General features: G+C 42.7%; 1 protein-coding gene across 3 annotated transcripts in view; it reads left to right on the forward strand.

The window, feature by feature from the left end:
• The window catches only part of BLNK (B cell linker), a 98,528-nt gene that overhangs the window by 43,615 nt on the left and 32,565 nt on the right, over window positions 1-22,348 (forward strand). Inside the window, exon 1 of one of the 3 annotated variants that reach the window (XM_062579649.1) lies at window positions 11,138-11,231. The exons of the other annotated variants lie outside the window; for them this stretch is intronic. Coding sequence (XP_062435633.1) covers window positions 11,185-11,231 — 47 coding nt within the window. The 5' untranslated portion in view covers window positions 11,138-11,184. Of the gene's footprint in view, window positions 1-11,137; window positions 11,232-22,348 lie in introns of those variants that run through there. 3 annotated transcript variants of the gene reach the window in all.

The following is a 22,348-nucleotide window of genomic DNA, read 5'->3' on the forward strand; positions in this document are numbered from 1 at the left end:
ATTTTATCTTTTTAATAAAAGACAAGTTCAGTGCACACATACAGTCTTCCAGGTATTCTCTGCCAGCTAATCCCTTTCCAGTTACTACAGATGAAACCAAAATTTCAACTCTTTCAGCTTTTAATCAAAAGCTGTACTGAATACGCATGATACAGCACCGTTCCACTGCTGCTGCTGATTCTTAGCTTTCTTCAGGGAAACCAACTGAGCCTAAGAAAACAGTGGGAAATAACAAATGTAGCCAATTTCAAAGGACAGACCAGAGCCCTGGCAGATGATGCCTTTCCAGCAATACTTCTCCATCCTCAGCAAGGTGGATATAGTATCAGATCCTTCATTAATAGCAAAGAAAAATTAGGAATAGAGTCTTCAGGTTTAAAGATCTAAATGGCCCAAAACCAGCCTATGTAAAAAACCAGCATATTAGCATGTATCTGTTCCTATTAGGCAACTCGCAGAGTCCACAGGATAGAGAACGAGTTTCTGTGAAAGCTTCGCTTTCTGCCCAGCCGCGAAACGCTGCTCCGCCACAACCCCGCGCCAAGACCGTTTCGAACCGGGCGCAGCGCCAGGGGCTGCTGCGGTGAACGCACGATCTGGAAGCGTTGCGATACCGCATTTCTTTCTACCTTAATATTCTTCAGTGGCGCTTTACTTCCATTTAAAGTGAAGCAATGCCGGGGCAGAGCCAAGAAAGGTCCGTGCGGGTCCCGCGACAGCTCTGGCAGGAGCCCCCGGGGCTGCGGCTGGGGCCCGGCGCCCGCGCGCGCTCCTGCCGCCGTGCGAACCTCGCCAGCTGCCCCTTCGGACAGCGCTGGAGCAAACAGATTGAACCTCCAGACGAATAGTCAGGGCCACGTTAGTGGTGTCAGTTCCACCAAGAAGAAAAAAGTTTCTAAAGCTTCTTTAGAAACTCATGATACTTTGAGGTTTGTTATTTTTTTTTTTTTCCTAAAAAGGGAAATTCCTCAGAGAACTGAGGGATGAAAGTTAACTAGCTGACCAAGAGTAAGGCTTGAAGGAAACCACAACCCTTAAGGAAAAGATACCTTAAAAATCTGTAATTTCCACATAGAACATTCTGTTACTCTGGAAAACTCTTTGCTAATCAATGCAAACATTTTATGGCAAAAGCTGTACGAAAATATAAACCTTTCCAACAGTTTCAAATTACAAACTCTACAAAATTCATAGGACTAGTTTTCAGTCACGAGTCTGTTTATAAACATATTCTTGACTCAAAAATATTGTGGCAATAACAGACAGGACAACTTCAAACATGCAACATCCGTAAACCCCAATCAGATCTCTACAACATAGAGGAGGTTTAAGTGTCCAAGTCCATGCTCCAGATATTGGGAAGAAACTGGGTATGTATTTCTAACCTACCAGAGAGCAACTTCCTTTAAACCCAAAACTTTTTTGTATTGTAACTTCCTCAAGGCAGGAATCATCATTTATGAATGAGACTACTATGTGCTACCGCAAAGCAGTGAACATTAAAATTCACATATAAGCACTTTCCTTAAATGTAGGCTTCTATCAAATTGTCTTCCTTCCTTCACTTCTCCCTAGGTACTTTTTATATTTGAAATCTGAAGAGATGACCCAGAAGTAGAAATAGGTATTCTGAATCCCAGGGTTTGCTACTAAATGTAGATTTTTCTTCTCCTACCAAACCCTGAGAGTAAAAAGATGCCGGCTTTGATGACCTCTGACTTATGAAATAACTCTTTATGAAATAACTTTAAATGCTGTACTACAACAATGAATGCTTCAAAATAGGATACATAAAAATAATAACACACTTTGATATTGTATGGCACTCCTATTCATTTGCTACAGTTTTGTAGTCTTAATGCAATTAAAGTTAGCAACTGTAAACATAATATTTGCAACAATTCACAAAGTTTGCAGCCCAAGATAACAGACAAATTTCATGGCTGTAGTTACAAGTCTGAATTATTTTTCTCCACAGAAGAGTGTATTACATGTATTTATTTTATATCTAGCCATATCAATACAGAACTTTCATTTATTAAACTCTTGTTATGATTTCACACAGCAGTTTGCTACTTTTAGTTTTAATGAGACTTTTTTTTCTTTTCAAAATTCCCTCCTCTCCCTGGTCACCGCACTGCCTGTTTTTCAAGGCAATATTTCAAATCCGCTGTACTTTGGGGTGAGAAGGACCTTGGGAGCTTCTTTGCAGCTATTCCCACTCCCTGGAGACAGGGTCAGGCGATTCCCCTTCTCCAAGAAACAGAACAGCGCAGGCAGAAGAAGGCAAAAAAGCCTGAAAACAAGAAAGACTATGGACAAAAGTAGTTTTTTTGTTCCTCAGTGTGCTCAGAGAGGAATTATTATGGTCACCGAGGCAGTTCAGATTACCAGGTCATTCTGGAGAAAAGATAAAACCAACCATCTTTTCCTTGGCTGCGTTATGGACCAGTGCAGGAGAGAAGTGCTTTAACTGCTGTTGGTTTTCCTGCTGCTTCCAGGTGCCAACAGCACCATGATGAGTGTAAACAGAATTGGCGCTACATAAAAATAACCTTGTTTTAGGACATCCCTTCCATTTGGAAATCTGGAAAATTAGTGCAATTTCTTTTTAGTGTGAGTATACACAGTGATTTTGTCAGCAGAGATACAACCCTGTTTAGACCATTAAAGATGTATGTCTGAACTCGGACTGATGCTTGAGTAGGCACACACAGAAAAGAAGGACCAAAAACACCTTCTCTTCCCACATCCTCCTCTGTCTTTCTGCAAGTCTTAGTGCCAGGGCCAAATAACGCACTCTCCTAAGCACTTCTGCTAAGTCTCTTGGGGTCTCTCCAGGGTAGGTCTGCATCACAAACAGGAGGACTGATTGCAGCACAGAGAGGCAAATTTGCCCAAGATTTAATACAGCGGGCTCTAGCAACCAGGGACGAAGGTGCACAAGCCCCAGAGGAATGTTAGACGCCAGGCTGGCTCGGCAGGCTGCGAGGAAGCCCGTGCCTTCGCTTTTGTCGGTTCGGTTGGTAGGGAGGTTACAGCTGGCCAGATGTGAACCTCCGTGTTACGGTGCCTCTTTCCTGCTAGGAGGGGACGAGACTTGCGCGTCGTGCAGCAGCACTGTGCTGCAGAGCAGTGCAGCAGCCTCGTCTCTCCCCGGTCCCTGTCTGCTGGCTCCACACAGATCACTGCCTCCAAGGCAATGTGGCCTCAAGCGCTTTCAGCTTAAGCACTAAATAATTACGCTGTCTGAAGGAGCAAATTTTGTGTCTCTGTGTGCACGTGGAACAGATGACGGCAAGGCTGAAAAGCAGAAGTGCAGCTTTTTACACAGTGGGTTTGTCCCCAGGGAAATAAACCACGTTTTCTGTGCAGGTGCTAAAATGAGTTTGTTCAGAAGCCCCTTCATGAGAAAATCCTACTAAATTTACTGCTTTCACATCTCTGCCTACCCCATAGTTTAATTTGCTGCCTACATGTACTGCCTGCTTCCTGCAGTGAGCTAGAAACAAACCCAAATCCCATTCAATTAAATCCAGAGTTGTATTTTCAAATGCATCTTCTGTCTACTATTACTTCAAATGAGATATTTAGTGTCTGAAGTGGTAACAAAATAAAGCTTTAAGATTCCTAAGGCAGTTGCTAGGAGTCTTCCAAAATTAACACTGTGACGTTAAACTATTTGACAAGTCTCAATGATGAGACTAAAATGTTTGAAAATAAGTATTACTTTAAAATACTTAGCACAGAACAGGCAATAACAGAGTATCTTCCTCTCATCTGCAGAGACACAACTGAGTGCCCACATACAACTTTTTCTGTTAAAAATGATGTGTTATTTTAAAGAACAAATACAGTAGTGTTTTGCCTGTTTATAGCAATTAGTAAGTAATAAATACATATAATGTTATGAGGATCACATTCCATAAATTCATGGTTTCCAAATACCAGAGAAGAGACACTGAGCGGCAAGTTAAGTAGGCAGTGCATCAACTGAAATAGAAATAGAGGGGAAACAAAACTGTGCCCAAATTGACACAGTTTGAAACAACTGAGTTCGAGCTGTCTTTTGCCATGGTATCGAGCACTACCGATTTGCATTCAGACCCACATTGCCATGCACTAAACCCATCCCGGCAGCATGTGACAGTCTAGTGGTAACTATCCATTTCCCCTCCTCTCTTCATTGCCGCAGCGTATTGCTGACATGTCTTCCTGAGGATATTCTGAAAGCAGAAGAGATCAAATAGACACAAAATACCTTAAAATAATACAGCTTTAGCAAAAATTAAGGCCTGCAATATTCTTACAGATTCCATTTCAGACTCGGGTGGTATCATTTTTTGCTATTTTCAAACACTGAATTTCCACAGCCTTGAGAACTGCCGTAGCTATCTTCTGACATTCACGTGAACACAGACTGATCAAGCCATATTCCTTCTGCTGCCTGGCTACATTTGCATCCACATTATACTCCGTCAGTGGCTAGAGCTCTCACCTCTAATGCTATCCCTGCAGCAGCAGCAGCAAGTGGGAACGCAAGCAGTAGATTCAAATTTTGGAGACCTTTACATAGGAATAAATACCTTTCTGAAGCAATTACCGGTGTCCGAGAGAGAATTAAGACTGCATGTAGAGATAGGTAGAGAGATTTACCTCTGAATTAGGTGAAATACGATGACTTCAAGAGAGCAAGATCAGACAGATATTTTGAAGTGAATTTTCAATCATTTTAGGTATTACTCAGGAAAGCTTATTTTCTGCTCTTTCGTCATGACTTGGAAGAAAAAGGCAAGCAAAAGCTCATGAAGCTGTCCTTTAAAAGTAAAACATTCATCTTCCATTTCCCCAAATTCCCCAGAATATAACTAATACAATAAATACACTAGCTACTCAGCAAGACAGTTTTTACATGAAATCCATTTCAAGAATTCTTTCCTATAAAGAACAGTTGCATTCTTCACTCTTGAGTATTTCTCAGAACATTTTTTGGCTCAATCTTCTCTGTTAATGTTGAAAACAAAACTTTAGTAATTGATAAGGGATTAAGAATTGGGTTTTCTAACACAACTGAGAAAAAAAAGCAAGCTTTACATGCTTATATCATAAATAAAATTGAAATCTTGTTATCAAAGTGATTGCTTACTTCAAATCAAGTTTCTCAGCTGCTTTATGTATATCAAAGGCACTAGACTGTGGCTATGAGCATTAATGTAATCTGTAAAAAATAGCTTCCTCTTGAAATAGCCATGCATAGTTCATTGAGATTCTTTGATGCAGCACTGTCTCCTTAAAGCATTAAAAATAGAACATTAGAAAGATTTAGTATAAATCGATAATGTTTTACATTAATCCATTTGCAGTTCTTTTTATTCACCTCCTCATCACTAAGTTTTTATGCTACATGATACAGTCCACAATTCTCACTTTTTATTTTAGCTGTGCAGAATCTTAGATGTTCATAAATGACAACTGAAAGCCAAGGCTGCATCTACATACTGGCTTGGATTTATCATAATATCTACTGCAGCCTGGCTCCCCACTTGCCCTGTTTCTACTGCCTGGGACATGTCCCTAGGTTTTCTGGTCGGCAGATGAGGCTATGGGGCGATGCTGATGCACCACTGAGCCTCCTCCTGTTGCGTGGCTGGGACGTGGCTTGGGCTGCAGACCCAGGGCAGGAACTCAGATGTCTCCCAGGTCCCCTAGAATAAACATAGCTCAAACCCATAATCCACATTAAAACTGTGACGTGAATGGTTTCCATAAAAAGCCACTAACGTTAAAGTTTGTGGGTTTAAAAGGAAGATGTGTACTACTGATATTTTATGTAATATTTAACATTGTAATATGAATATTAGTAATATTAGCAGCTTCAGCAGGAATCCCTGACAAACCCCAAATCATCACACAACCTATACACTGCAAGGTATTAAACTATTAACCCTATTAAACTGCACAGCATTAATTTCACTGGAAAAAGCAGTCATCAAAGGAGTTAGACAAAAACCTGTAATCAAGAAAAAACATCAGATTTGTCCCTGGTAGTAATCAAACTCTGGATTTTTGATTTCTCTTTAATGATGCCTCTGTATGAAGATACTTGTTCTGATCTAGGGACACTGTTTACTGAGGACTATATCACCTTCAGATAGGTCTTCTGATATCTTGTTTCTGTATTACAAGAGCTGTCTATTTACTAGAGGAAGCAAAGTCAAATCACTAATGATCTTAACAATAGGGTATAGAAAAACGGATCCCTAAGTAAACAGGAAATATTTGGCAATAATTTGCAACAAATTTTGACCTAATGAAGATAAGATACCAACAGCTTCAGACGAAGTTCGTTGCACAAAGTCTTGTTTTGATCATGCCTTGACTATTTCACAACTCTTCAGTAGAAACAAGACAAGTCACCAGAGTGAGGAAGCATGTACAAGGAATGAGCCGGGGGGGAATAAATATCAGATAATACCAGAGGGGTAACTATAATTTTAGTTTTGGAATATGCAAGATAAAGAAAAATCTTTTCAAAATCTTTTTATTTATGAGCATAAGAGAACTACACAGACGTACTGAGAGAGGGTCGGGGAGACAGTTCAGACTGAGCCACAGCATGTGCAGTGATGAGGAAATGATGTTGCAAAAACTGAATAGCATTTAGATATTCTGTCAAAGTATTAATAAGGCCAAAAATTTCAATAGCATTTTGAGTAGCACAAATAAAAGATCATGAATACTCTGTGAACAATTCTGGACAAACTGGAAGCACCTCATCATTTGCATTATGTAATGGGGCCAGGAATTTATCCTGTATCTGTCATAGCCACATGCAGGAAAATAAAGTTACCAGCTACCCACCTTATCACAAAAAAAGCAGATTCCACATGATTCTTAAAAAGTTAGATAAGCAAATACTCTTTAGATATAGAGCCTGAATGGTCATGCTCTAGAAAACTGGGACTGCAGGAATGTCCCTGCACAAAGCCTCACTCAAGGCATGAAAATACATTCCCCTGGGCCACCGCCTTGTGGGACATGCCAGCCCCCACAGGGTGGCCAGCAACGTGTCCCCGTGGTGCCCAGCACGCTCACTCCAGCACTGCAGATCCCTGCCAGGCCCCAGCGGCAGCTGCTCTCCCCGGGACCTGCCGCCCTGCCCTGCGCCGGGCAGCGCAGCTGCCCCGGCCGCAGCACCAGGGCTCAGCGAGCGGCCGCGCTTGCAGGACGTGCCAAGGTGTGCGGAGGTGGCACTGGTGACACATTCCTCGAAACCAATCCTCCCCCACCCCACCCCATCAGGAGTGGTGCTCGTGGCTGGGAAAGTTTCGCATGAACCAAGGTTGCAGCCAAGACGCCACCCACTCAGTAAACTGGATCCCGGTTCCTCTTTGCCATTCTCCATATGAGTGCATGAAGTCTGAGAGGGGCAGTTGCCAGGGTGACAACAACTACAAAAATAGGATGACACCATAACTGCCTCTAGACCGTCCCAGTCCTCCTAAAGAGGAAGGAAAGTCGTTGCTGGGAGTCGAGCTTAGTGATGCCCTGCCCCATCTCTTCTGCCCGGGGCCACAGACATGCCACTTCTGGGGTAAAATAAAGGCAAAGAGAGAGGAAGTCCTTTTGCCTACCTGCACTTTTGCTGGTCTTCAGGGCTCCTTCTCCACAGAAACTGTGGCTGCCCCCTTTCTACCTCAAATCACTGGTTCAGTGCATCAGCCGGATGACTAGCATAGCTCGTCTTTCTGCGTTCCTCACATAAGGCTTGATTAAAGGCTTTTACAGGCCAAATTTGGACTACATAAAAATCTTCTTGACCACAGATAGGATCAGTCCCAATGTGTGCCAGAAATTTGATTCTGAAACCATCTGCTAGGAAAAGTAGAGGCCTCAGGCCATTTGGAGGGATTTGTGTGTTCCTTATTTAAGGCTAAGTGGTTGTCCTATGTTGTCCTACCCAGTTAAGCTTGGTCAATAGCGGGATAGGTGGCTATGTATGCAGATTTGGAGGTGGAACAGAAAGTGCTAAGAGGCTGTAATCTTTTTTGATGAGGCTACATTGTTTAGATCCAAATGCTCCAGGTGCAGGCATACATTTAAACTGGGAAGAGAAGGGCTTTCACTATGGGATCATAACCAGAGAGGCTTTGGTTGGCATCATCTGGTTTGGGAGATGAAGGGTTCCTTTTCTTAATTTCAGGACTTAGACACACTGCACTTGACTCCCAGTTTCAGCATATGCTAAGATGGTCAGGAGAAACTCTCCATCGCATGCTTTTAGATTTAAGATAACTGAGGGACACTGGGCCCTGCATTTGCTGTTCTTTCTGGGGGTTGACTTATTCTTTGTCCACGCTCTGCATGAGCGGAGAGAGCCAACCCCTGTACTAGCGCCCCCTGTTAATTCTAGCCCAGGCCTCCTTTCCTCTCTAAAAAAGAGTCAGAGTATCTTGATGGGGGTGGAAATAAGGGGAAATAACATGTGCTCTGTGTAAGCAGTCAGAGTATGCAAGCTGTGAGGACAAGTGCTTATCTCCTCTGCCTGTACAGTTTTCCAGGGTTAGGTACAAACAAGCCCTGCAGGAGTAGTGGGAAAAGCTTTTTTTGCTACAAGAGGCTAACGGATATTAAAGTGAGGGAGGACTGTGTGTTGGGCCACATGTGTGCGCGGAAGAAACAAGCAGGTTGAGATATGAGCAGTGAAAGGCCTTGTGGCAGGTGCCACAAGATCTCATGAGTAAGCCTTGCGCAATGGGAACTTTCTCAGGAGTGACCTTTAGGCAGCAGTACCAGTTTAAGCAGTTACACAGCCTATTCCTCCCACCCCTAGTGCTGCACTCTCACAAGCATTTGTGCACTGAACCAAATCGAAGAACCCTGCCAGTTAAAACTTCCTTTTTTGTTACTTCTGGTTACCCAGTGCCAGACCGTTTGTGGTGGATTCCCTTCCCAGCCTATTTCACTGCACAGCTACATGGACACGGGAGCCAGCAGATCACCAGGCTCTGCAGTGCTCGGGGAGGAGGGAACCGGCTGAAGCTGTGCTGCTACAAGCACCGAGCAAGGCCAAGTCCAGCCTCAGGAAGTGCCCCAGGAAGAGGGCATCCGTGGGGACGCCCTTCTGGGAGCAGAGCCCAAGGACGAGGTGGCAGCGCGCTGCAGAGCAGAGCGAAAGCCCACGAAAGCCCGCGAAAGCCCTCTGCACCATGGACTGCCCAGCATTAAAACCCCTCAGTTGTGGAGTCAGGGACAAGCGAGGTGAAAGCAGTATGCAGTGGGAATGACACTCTACCATCCCAGATCTCAGAGAGAAACAACTTGGGATTTCTCTGCTACTCAGGCAACAGCCAGGTTTTGTCTAAGAGAAATCATTGCATGGGCCTGCTGATCGAATCTCAGATTCTGATATAGATTTAGATATGGCAAGAAGATTATACAAGCAAAAAGTTAAGTGACACTGCAAATTACTTACACCCACTTCTTTACACTGCAAGAGTGCAACCTTAATTTTCAAAATAACTTTTACAGAATAAGCTTGCACAGGCGTCCAGTTCATAAACCAAGGTGGAATTCCAGAAGTGTGTGTAGTAAATGATATTATTATGTTATTCCTTAAAATCCATGAACTTTGTAAGATACACCAGATAGTACAAATTGCTCAATACTGGCCATCCCTAGAGAAATGCTGTATGGAAATACAGTGACTTCCATGTTGAAAGCTCAGAGATAAAAATCATTGGCCATGCCACAATCAGAGCAATACTGTTACTAAAAGTTGCAAATCTTGTGGCACCCTCTCTGTCTCCCCACTAACCAGGGAAGCATGTTTTGCCGCTACATCTTCACAAAGAAACAATTATAATCAGCACATTCTAGGGAGGAAACTCACCTAGCTGGAAATCTAGTCCAAGTGGCTGGAGAATCTCCCCAAGAAATACCTTCTGAGGCCCTCAAAACACATTGCACTTACCAAAAGGTTATTATCATGATTCAGATATACATTTTTATATATATATATATATATATATATATAAAATAAATAAATAAATAAATAAAGATTTCTCACCTAGAGCGGCCTTACTTTATAAACTAAGCCACAGACAAGTGAAAGATACAGGAAGATATGGAAAGAGAGAGCAAAAGCCACCGAATTCAAAAAGCATGCTAGTCTGTAGTTCAGGATAAAGGCAGAATATGAATACCTGCTTTTCACCCCTCAGGAAAAAAACAGCTGTCTACAGAGACCAACCTGGGAAAAAGGGGGGGGGGGAGAGAGAGAGAAAAGAAAAGGCTGAGCCCCAGACTATACAAAAAATCCCAGGCTCGGGCATACGAGAGCCATTAAACACCGATCTGGTACCTGCATCTTGGGTGGGAACGGCCTTGCCCAGGCTGAGTCAGGTTTTGCTCCTGCCTTAGTTTAAGAGGGTGAGGAAACGTTTCTGTTTCTGACAGTGATATCCAGAAGGATGGGGACAGTGGGAGTTTTCCCTACTTTTTTGCTGGAGACTCTTTGGGAAGGGGAAAGTGCCCACGGCAGCGCGCTGGGAGCCAGCCCATCCTGGCTGGGGGAGAAGCAGAGCCACCGTGCCCAGCACAGGGCCACCGCGCCCACCCGGGCTGGTACCTGGCCCTGCCACAGCCCCCGAGGCAGGAGCGCCCCTCCGCCGGGGACTGCCTCTCCCGGGGGCTCCGAAGGACGGAGAGGGGCCGGGCTGCGGGTCTGAACTTTTGGACTCGTTTTTTTTTTCCATTGCGAAACGATTAACCGCGGCTCCCGGGCCGCGGGGCCGCCGCTGCCGCCGCCCCCGCGCCGCGAGGGGCCGGGCCGGGCCGGGCCGGGCCGGACTCGAGCACCGGGTCCCTCCTCTGGGCGCCGGCGGGGAACGAGCGAGGCTGCGACACCCGCGGCGCGGCAGCTGCAGCGCCCTCGAGGTAGCGCCGCGGGAGGCTTTATTTGCGGAGAGGGGGCTGCCGAGCCGTGCCGTGCCGTGCCGTGCCGTGCCGTGCCGTGCCGCGCCGCGCATTTCCCCGCCCGGCCACCTGGCTGCAGCCGGGCGGCGGCGGCAGGTGGCGGAGGAGCCGCTCGGGCGCCCCGAAGGGGCGGAGAGGCGGCGGGCGCGGGGCCGGGCCGGGCCACCCGCGGCCCGGCGGGCAGCGGCGGGGCCGGCAGCGCGGAGCATGGAGAGGCTGAACAAGCTGGCCGTGCCGGCCGGGGAGAAGCTCAGGTAGGTGCCGGCCGGGCCGGGCCGGGCGGCGGCACCTGCTGCCGGCGCGGCGGGCCGGGAGGGTCGCTGCGGGGGGACGAGCCCTCCGGCAGCGCCCTGGGGAGAGGCTGGGAGGAACCGCCAGGAACCTGGCAGAAGTTTTAGTGTAAAACAGAGCTGTTACCTGCTCGCCGGGCGGCACAGGCAGGTGCAGAAAGATAAATACGGGCCTGTAGCGAATAATCAGATATATCTGGTTTCAAAGCGAAGTGTGTCCCGCTTCTCCTGCAGTGAAAAGCAGGAGTGGACACGGGTCTGTTTCTGTAAGAGAAAAACCTTTGACTCGCTAAGGGGAATGAGCCATATGTAAATTAGAAAAACTGAATTAATTCCTTAATGGTTTGCTCACACATCTTGGTGTCCTGCAAAGATGGCTTTCCTAAGTTCTTTAGCTTTCCTTAGCTCTTTAGTTCCTTAGTATTTCCCAGTCTTCAAAAGAACTGATAGAATACAGGGAACTGGAAAATGGGAAATCTTCCTAAGTGAAAGAGAACGATCTTGAATATAGTGTTTGAGAGGAAAAAGCAGAAGCTGACCATTACTGAAGTATTTTTAGTGTGGCTGGTACACTGGAATTGGCAACCAAAGGCTTTTTTTCATCATATGATTTTTTTTCTTAATGTTGAAAAGCAGTCTTATTTCAGAAAACAGTGAAATAAGAACTCCCACACACACACGAGGGAAAAACAAAGGAAATACTGAAAAACAGACCTTCTAAAATAACCTATATTTGAACACTCACCACTAATTTATAAACCTTTATCAGCCTCCTTCCCTCTACCCAGAAACTTTCATGGAATATGCCCTTGTAAAGCTTGGAATAGCCTTTCTTGACATCTACCCTTTCCATACTGTTGAAATGCTGGGGGATAAGGGGAAGGGTACCTGAAGCGCTGCACTGGGCTGTCTGCTCCCCAGCACATGTATGTGTTCAGCATACTGAACACAGGCTAGTGAACTGCATCCCACATCCCTCTGAGGGACTCTCTGGAGTCAATGGATAGGGACACGCTGGGAAAAGTATATAGTCAATATCTTCACTGCCTCTAATGTATCACCTTGTACTTTCCAAATGGTGTCAAGCCTCAGTATTAGGATAAACTAGTTATCTCAAGTTGAGGAGCAAATGATGTGATGGAAAACTTGATGCCATCAAGACAGTTACTGATATATATGGAGAGAAATAAAAACACACAGTCTCCTCCACTCTCCTCTGTGATAAGATGGTAGCCAGAATGCAGGTGATGCAGCACAGCAAGTAGTTAAAACAGGACTACTTTCCGATACGTAGAGGAGGCTCTATATGCCAGAGTTATAACGGTCTGCAACTTGTTTGTGTACTGATTCAAAATCTCTAAAATGGAAAGGGAAGCCACTGCATCCCTGCTGCATTTTTAGGTTGGCTGACACTTCATCTTGATTGAAGTTTTAATATTGTTGCAAAATAAGGAAGAGGAGGAGGTAGCTCTACTTTGCTCTGTTATCTTGAAGTTATCAAAGGATACTTCTTCTCTTCTCCTCTCTGCCAGTTAACTGTGGTTCTGCAAGGAAGTAGGTTTATTGCTCAGACTTGTGAGCATTCTCACTGCGCGCAGTGGACCTGCATGTGTGCTTCAACTTGAGCATGTCTGAATACATTATTAGACACAGATCTAGCTGGCTACATGATCTTACAACAATATCAGGATTTTAAAAATATATTATAATACATACTATGAGTATACATTGAGAGTATAAATTTAAGAGATGTGCAAATACAGTAAGAGACTAGCGTAACATGGCAGCAGCCATTGCTTTGTTCTTTGAAACAATCATATTCCTGCTTATGCTACATGGCTTGTTGACAGTGCAGCTGATTTCATAGTATGTGTACAGGAGATGCCTAGTTGGTTCAGAGTTTGTACTGAATAATGTGTGTATGAAAAGGTTACAATTTTCTCCGTATGCTAAGATGTATTCCTTCAAAACAATTTCACTTGATATAACTCTAGTTCAAGCATTTTTCTAAAGACAAGCATTGCTGTTGAGTTGGTGTCTGAGCCTAGAGCTTTTGAGGTTTTGTTTTTTGCTTCACCCCCCACCACACACATCCCCAAGTGCAGATCTGAAAAACTAGGTATTAAATGGTTTTGATGATCTCATATCAATCTTTCTCTCACCATTCTCTCTGGGTATATTTGAATCTACCAGACCTAGCTTTCTGTTACGTTAGCAAGTCTTGTATCAGATCTGAATTATTAACATATTCAACTCTTTTATTCATCTCAACAATAAGAACTAAAAGTGGTTTTATGTGCTGCTTTAACTACCATCTTGTGGTTTGCAGTTGCAGTTAAGTCATACAACTTGAATATCAGATAGGAATGCTGGGACTTCATGGAATTCCAGAATTATTTTTAGGTAGTGTGATAAGGTATGCACGGTATTATACAAATATTCCCTCCAAGTATGCTATGTATTCTAATTGCTTCCATGTAGTCAGGAAAGCATGAATTCCAAGGCTAGGCTAATTTATTAGGAGATAAATTAATTAGCAGCGCATACAAAGTATTCACAGGTACTTTTTAAAGAATATTTTTCTGAAATGTGGAGTGAAATACACGAGCAATAGCCGTGCTAACATGGAAAGCTTTGGTGTGCTTCACTTTCAGCTTGAACTTTCAGAAAATAATTTTATGCTTCAGACAAATATATACGTAAATAGATGCACTTGTAATCAAGGAGGATAGCTGGCAAAGGTAACATGACATTAGCAACTCAAAAGATACAGCACCAAACTTACAGAATGTTTTGTGGTTCAGCTTCCTTAAACTAAGATTTTATGATTCCTACCCTTTAAATAATTTTAAGCTGCTGTGTACAACTCCTGTAATATCTCTTCAGACTTGCTGCATTTTTTCTAATGGCCACAAACCTAAGTAATGACCACTTCCTTTTAGTTGTTTTCAGCTGTGTATCACAAAGCCATTTTCAAAGGCATCATTACCATCACCACTGCAGGGACAGACAAACCGTGGCATGAACCAGAAGTTTAGCAAAAGCTTTAATTTGTCTAAGGTCATAAAGATGACAACTTCAGATTACAAACAGGTCCCTTTTCTACCTCTGAAGAATACAGTTTCATGTCCACTGCAGCTGACTTCATTAACTCGTTGCAATTTTTTTCCTAAAGAAGCCTTCTTAATCACTGCCTCCAACTGTAACTTCTGTATCTATGAAAAGCAACTAACTTTTCTTTTTTACTCAAGGTGGACAAGTGTGTGAGTTTATTTGCAGTTCAATGCAAATCCTTTTGTTTTAATATCCCCTGCTAAACAGGAAGGTTTAAATCCTCATTTTGTTAAAATCAAGTGGAGTTTCCCTAAGACCTGAATGTCAGCTAGATGTCTATCAAATTTGAAGGCATTTATGGTCCTCACTAATTTTCTGCTGATAGAGATAGCTTGACTGTAGCTATTAGGTCTTTTCTTCTTACATCTCTTCTAGGGCACTTTAACAATACATCTCCCCTAACTTCAACCAATATAACTTTAATGACAAAACTTTAGAGTGGAAATTTGGTCTAAGAATTCTTTGAGTTCTGATATCAACTGCATTTCAACACAGTTTTGCCCCTCTGTTTTGCAAAGGCATTCCTCTTGAAAGTGCATAAGCAGAAAATAAGTTCACTTAGCTGTAAACTGATGACTTCTCTATATAGAATTTTTCATTATAGGGATTACTTTCTCTTTGAGAAAATGATCTGGGAAAAATTGAACATTAGTTTTGTGCTGTAAGGGATTTTTGTTATACTAATCTTACTAACTTTTTCCAGTTAATAGCAAATAGTAGCCACAAAATCTAGTTTTTTAAACTCAAATTTTAACACACTGTATTTCAGAATCGGAATAAAAACCCAGCAACGAACAAGACAAAAATAAATAAAACAAACACAGACAGGACAGAAACTTGAGTTTCAAAGTTAGAGAATGCTCCCCACTATAGAATCAGGCACCAGAATCCACCTCCAGCTTTAACATCCCCCCCCCCTTTTACTTATAGCCTTCAGAGGAAAGGATGTGCAAATGCACACAACTGCCTCTACACTGCTCTATGGCCGGGGGGCCCAAATCAGAGGAAACGTTCGTTCCCCGTTCGTTACGAGATTATCAGTGTGATCCCTTCTCGTTGCTCATCGCTGCCTCTTCCGCCCAAGTCGCGGCCCCTTCGCGTCTGCTGTTCTACCCGCTCTGTTTTCAGCCGCCTCCAACCTGCGGCCCAAAGGCAGTAACAGCAGTGGAGGTCCTCTGGGCCTTCCCCCACAGGGCTCCTGCCTCCAGCTTCTCCAGCCAGCTTTCCCTACTGAGTAATAGTCTTTCACGACAGCAGCTGCTGTGGCACACTGGCATTTTAACCCAACGAAATGTAAGCTGAATGTAAAGTCACATTAAATCATGGTGCTGCTTGTACAGTTTTTACCGTACTGCTTCTTCCTTTGAGACAAATCTTGCCTCTACAAAAAGCAATACAACTTTAATAAATTACCTAATTTTAAGATTTTTGGATAATTTCTTGCATCTTCTTCTTGCAGAGTGTCTAACACTTATTTACTTAAGAGCTTTCCATTGGAACTAGTATCAGTGACCTGCAAATACTGGGTAGCATTAAGTTAATCTGGGGTTATTTTGTCTCTAGAAACAGGTTAAATTTCAGTACATAATTTTAAGGCTGTTGAAGTCAGACATGTGCTTAAATATCTGGCTATATCTTGGTCACACATTATTACGTATTTTTTTTTCCAGTTATCCTTCAATAGGTGGCCAGAACTAAAATGGCAGATCTGAAGTGTGTGGAAGAGGTAAAAGAGGAGGAAAAACAAATTAATTCACTCTATTCCAAACCCAAATGAAAGATAAATTTTCCTCTATTTTCAGTTCATTCACATTTTTAGGTGGTGTTTTCCTCCATTTTCTTACTTTTCCATTCACTTTCACTTTATGCAATTGTGCTTTCACCTGCATGCCTGCAGGAGTGGCAGATGTTACCTCACCTTTCAAAAATACTGGTAGAATTATAACTAGAACTAATGCTACCATTGACAGATGGACATTTTCTGTGTCCATACCAAGTTCAGTCCCTATTCACTTCCCTGCAATGACTTTGCACTTCCTCTTTTTGGTGAAGTATAAAAAACACTACTTTCTAAAATTCTGTCCTTGCTCAGCTATAACCTACAGGACTGTAGAGTACTAGCCTTTCAGGGAGGCATGGAGCTCAGTGAGTTTTAATTTGAATAGTATTAGAGTAACTTAATACATTTAGTTTCCCTCTGCTGCTTGCAAGCCTTTCAGAAGAATGGTATATAGCTTCTGCATGTGTGGGGATTTCTTTTTATATGCATCAGCCGGTATCTAGACAACCAGAGCATACAAGGGATCAGTTAAACAAGAAAAGTCAGAACAGAGCAAGTCGGTTGCAGAACACAAGGTATCTCCATACTTACTGTGTCCGTAGATGACTTGCAATATTCACTTAGCCTATCATGATAGCTAATTCTTCTTTGTCCTGCTTGCAGCATGATCATTATCCAGTTAAGGATAAGGATGACATTTTTGGCATCTCCTTTATGAGATAAATGGGAGAACAAGTTGGTTAAAGAGGAAGTGGTGTCCATACCCAAAATACCCTCAGAAATGTATTAAGTATTTCTATTTTAAAAGGCTATACTAAAAAGTGCCTGGCCATCACTGGTCTTTGGATATGCAAAGATGTGAAGGCTCCACAAGTAGTAAAGACAGCTAACAAAAACCAGATCTACTACTATCTTCTAAATCAGAGAAAAAATAAATTAAAAAAACAACAATAACATTAAACAGGGGAAGTCTTTGATATTAATATACCACTCATGCATATTCAGAATGAGCCTCAGCCCTCATCTAAAATGAGGGAAGATTGCACCAAATAGTCAATGTCATTGATAGGGCTTCGGTTGTCTTAGCTCTATTCATAAATCTGCATATGTCTATTCAGGTCATATAATTAATAATTATTCATATTACTTATGAATCTTAGCCAAGGATAAGGACTCCTTGGCTAAGTCAAGATCAAATAAAAATGAAAGAGTCTTTAATTTGTGTAATTCCCAATCACTTCAAACTAAGTTCCTTTTACTATTTAATTTCATGTTAGGACTAATTTGTGCCGACAATATAATATGTCTTTACATGCTACATACTTTCATTTATTCTGTTCTTCTACTATTACTAGAAAAAGAGAGATTGACTGCTTGTCAAGATTACCTAGAGGGCATATGAAGATGAAACGTATAATCAATATTTTGCCTTTCTGGGCCTCTGTGTATACCATGTAAACACACACCTGCTCCAATTATGGTTTTTGCCCCTAGACAGAATAGTGGATGATTGAAAATGCTATTCAGGCTTTAAGGAAACAATCAACATTCTTGACAAAACTAAAATATTTATAGTCACCTCCTCTTGTGTATCTCATGAACGCAGCAGAAGACAATTTGTTGTGCCTGCTTCCTCTGAGATAGGCATCTGTAATTGATTGCTCCCCATAAGCAAGCCTCTTTCAAGTTTTTTTTCCACAGCTTTGAGATAGCTTTTACAGATAAAGATCAAAGGCTCATTACAATGAACTGATGGTTTGGTGCCACAAGTTACCACCTCTAGTTCCAAACTTCCTCCCTTCCCACCACAAAAAGTGTCGCAGGGGGTGGGCTGCCATAAGCCCCCAGAGAGCATGAGGGGCAGCAACCTCCCATCTCAACCAACCGCAACTGAAACAGTTTCTGACTGCACCTTAAGGATCCAGCTTTGTACATCTGCATTATTTACCAGTCACAGAAAACTCACACCGTGATGCCAGTTTGCACTTCTCTTCTCACTGCTCCAGGTAGAATATCGTACAGCAGTGCACTTGTGGGGAGCTTTGAAGCACCTATAGTAGGCCCAAAGAAAGGAATTGGATGCCATCCAAATTTGGGGATTTCATTTTGCCTTCTACCAAGCAACTGGAACAGGGAGGGAAATGTGTTAAATAATTAATTGGGTTGTTCTAGATGCACAAGTATCACAAAGCTACATCCTGTGAAGGTAGTCTCACCCAGTTCAGTGAAATTGGTATTCTTGCACAAAAAGCAAGTCAGGATTACTGTACTGATGGAAGCCTGTTGCACCTATGGTGGTGGAGATCTTGTTCGTTAACTTAGTTTGGGAAGATATTCAAGAGCTTCAAGCTTTTCAAAATCTCAAGTGGCACTTTTACAAATCCCTTACTTGATGAGTACGTGCCCCCCCCTCCCCGCCCCAGCAAGTATGATTCTTCCCCTTTGTCCAGAAACAATAACCTTCTTTCTTAATTTTGTCACCTGCACACCTGTATATAAAACTAAAGGCTAATAGAAACACAAAATAAAGACCAGCTGGGATTAGAAGTAGCTAGAATAACTGTGCTATGAGGAGCAGTAAAAGAGGGGGCTGGGCATGCTGTTCCTTCTTTACAATTTCACATTTTCAAGAACAGAAGCAGCTGTGGTAATTTTTAACCTTCTGTTAAAAGAGTTAAAATTTTAAGTGCTCCAGGTAAACAGAAGTAACTTGTTATGCAGAAAGCTTCCTGTGAATCATTTAAAACTGGTTTTTGTTTGCTACCACTCCCTACTGCTCTGCAGTCAGCACTGTTTCCAAAAGCACGATCAGTACCACTCCCGGCTCTGCACACATCTGTGCTCCCAGCCAGGAGCCCGAATAAACATCTCCCTACAGCAGAGGGGTATCATCTGCCATGGGCCTGGCCTTGCCACGCGCCTGAGCCAGCTGCACAGCTGCAGTACTGTGAACCAGTGCGGGCGACGATGGTGCAAAGTACTGGGTGCACTGCGCACAAATACATTAAAACATACTGCGCTTGCACACAGATGGGTCTGCGCTCCCAGGAGCGCTGGGAGGCAGCGGCCGCTGAGCAGCAACTCGTGCCGACTGCTGTCAGCCGCCCTCTCCCCTGCGGCCTCGTTGGGAGCGGGCTGAAGACCGGACGAGGAATGCCAGCGGCGGTTGCTTTTCCAGAGCGCATGTCACACCAAGGGCCCTTCAGGTCCCCTCCTGCAGGAGTGAGTGCCCAAAGCAGACTTCGGACTGTGTGAATGATCTTGGTGGTCTAAACGTGATCCGGGTACCAAAGGCCAGAATTAACTCAGTGCGTAAGCAGGGGATTCCCTGACGAAGAATTCCAGGAAACAGATACCAACCCTACTCTCTTTCCAGCTATATAATATATTTCTCAATGTCTTCACAGATTTATAGTACTAATAGATACTGTTTCTCAGTAACTCATTTAACTGGTGAGGGAATTCCTTATTACGCAGAACTATGTGAAAGTAAATCAGATCTCTCTCCATTCTGTGGACTCTGTACCTCAGCTCACGTCTGAGCTGAAAGCTTATTACACACTTTCTTCTTATTATTATTTGTATTTTCTTTTTTACTATTTTTAACTATGGAAAACTTTTGTGAGATATTTTGTACACAAAGAAGTCGGAAGTTTCCAGCTGATCTTTGAGTCATAGGCTAGCATTTTCCCTAAGTAATCATTCTCCTTCAATTTACCTACATTCCTCATATGCTGAGTTGTGACCAGATCAAAGAGAAGGGTGGTTTTGTTTCATTTTGCTTAATCTCAAGGCAGCTCTGCCAGTCCTTGAGCACAGCCAGGCATTTTGTGACACAGCAAGTCCTCGTTTCAAGGTATACTGTATTTGCAGTGATAAATCTTTGCAACTTTCTTTACATATGTGTCACAGCTAGTGACCTCATTTTCCAATAGATCAGATAATCTTGAATTGCTGGAGGTCAAAGGTGAAAATACAGAAAATAGGCAACACAGAGCAAAAAGACTTTTTTTTTTTTAAGTTATCTTTGGACCGCAAGGGAATATGTCCTTCTTTCTCCTTCTCCCAGGTACACTTTCTAGCTCACTAGATTCATTCTTTCCTGATCTTATCTCCAAGCTGGATCATTGTCTAGTAAAATAATCTTTCTTCTTCAGCATTTTCATTGCTTTAGCTAGGTGGGATAAAATCACACATGTAGCAATTTGGTCTGTAGGGAATTCAGAAACAAATCTGGTTAGCTTCTTAGGGCTGTCTTTCACTTAGGTCTCATATTAACCAGTGACTACTTTTTTTTTTTTTTTGGGGGGGGGGCCTGTATCCCAGAATAGGTATCTTGCTGAAAGTGTTTTCAAGGATTAACAGTAACACAGGCTATGCATTCACCTGCAAGCCTGGTTTTGGACTACAAAAAAACAAACAAACAATTCTCAACCAAAGTTGAAAGAAGAGTTGGTGCTTAAGAAACAGCTCCTGGGTTTGACTTCTTAATTATCTTTAACTGCAACTCGAGATAAAACTAGCAATACTTTGTTTATTTTCATTTATGGTATTAGCCAATTGAAGGCCCTGAATGTTCTCACTATCTGTTCATTCCAAGAGAATAAACAGTAGTCAGTAGCAAGGTCTTGACTCCACACCCTTGTGAAGGAGGAAGGTTAAGTGTCTGAAGCAGTAAGTGTCCACATGGACCATGGCAGACTCCAGCTCCTAGATGCTCTCAAGGCTGCTGCTCTGTTTAGTTCTTCCCACAAAAAATCCTCTCTACATAGGAGGTCTGAGGAGATTGTCTTAAATCAAGAAAGTATTTTAGAGCCAGACATAAGATACACAGGTCCAGGCAAAACATTAAGTGTATGAACGTGCTTCAGCTTGCTCATCACTCTCGAAGGGCCTCTGGGCTTGGGTCAGGGCCCCCTGGGATCTGCAGAGTCGCTGTCTTGGCCAGCTTTGCTATCTGCTCTTTGTCTTTTCTGCCTTCTCTCTAAAATCAGGCAGAGAGGCCTTTGTTAAACTTATCCCTTGTAGCCCATTTTATCGGGTGATATCTGAAGAAATCTTAGTCTTTGTTAGCTAACTGGACAGACTGGTTTTTACAGCTTGTTAAACTTCATGGGTCAAAGGGGATTTCACTCGTCCTGGAGATCACCTATGGCTGCTGACTGCAGTAGTCCCACCACTACACAACACACTGGTTACTTGTCTACTGGTACAGGCTTGCTGCAAGATAAGCAGTCTCCAGGCAACAAATTGGGTATTCTAGCGACTAATACAAGAGCTACCGCAACAATTTAACATTCAAAGTGAAGAAATTCATAAATGCATATTAGATGCTCACCAACTGATCACAGTTTGTAATTATAAAAAGAAATGGGTCCAGAAAAAGAATGAGGAAAAAAACCAGGCAAAGATTTTTACAAAATCCGATTATGCAAAAACGGAAATATCTTGGTTTCAGTCCATCTGCACAGGAAAAATGACTGCATCTGCAGCAACACATGCAATTATCTCTAATTTAAATGCATCCATTTATTCTTAATAGAAATCTGAATTAAAATACTGTTTTAAATTACAGTCTTATTCAATGTACGTGAAGCATCAGAGTGACAGTCTAATCAATTCACCTAAGTATGGTCAGACGAAAAGCAACTTGTTCTGGAACTTGTATAAGCCCCCGCCTCTGCCCACCTGAACCAAAGTGGCAATCTAAACTAAAATCAGTCATGTGAAAAATGAAACAACTTTTTCAAAACAGAGCCATACCATTTTAAAGATACATGAATGCTAGAGAGGGGCTATGTGCAACATTCAGATCTAAATCCAAAGCTGGATTTAGCTTTGGTCCCCTTCTCTAACAATAAATCAATACTGGAGCAAAAATAGCTAATGCTCACATGCAGTTTTAATTAAAGGCTGGCAAGCCTTTTTGGAAAGGATGCAAATGCTTACACACAACCATTCTCCACCATGCTAGAACTAAGCCGTTTAATTCTCCTCCAATTCTTCTGATTCCTTATTACTTTTCATTTATAAGTACTGCCAGGTGCCAGCTGGGGCACAAAACAGAAACAGTAAAGTGCAAAAGATGGCTATTTATGATCTTTCAAGCATAACCAGAAACTGAATGTTTTAGAAAAATTCATAAAAGCAGAAGTTCCTTTGAGATCTTGACCCCAGATTTGTAGAT

The sequence above is a fragment of the Rhea pennata genome, chromosome 7 (genome assembly GCF_028389875.1).
Source record: "Rhea pennata isolate bPtePen1 chromosome 7, bPtePen1.pri, whole genome shotgun sequence".
NCBI classification, from domain to species: Eukaryota; Metazoa; Chordata; class Aves; order Rheiformes; family Rheidae; genus Rhea; species Rhea pennata.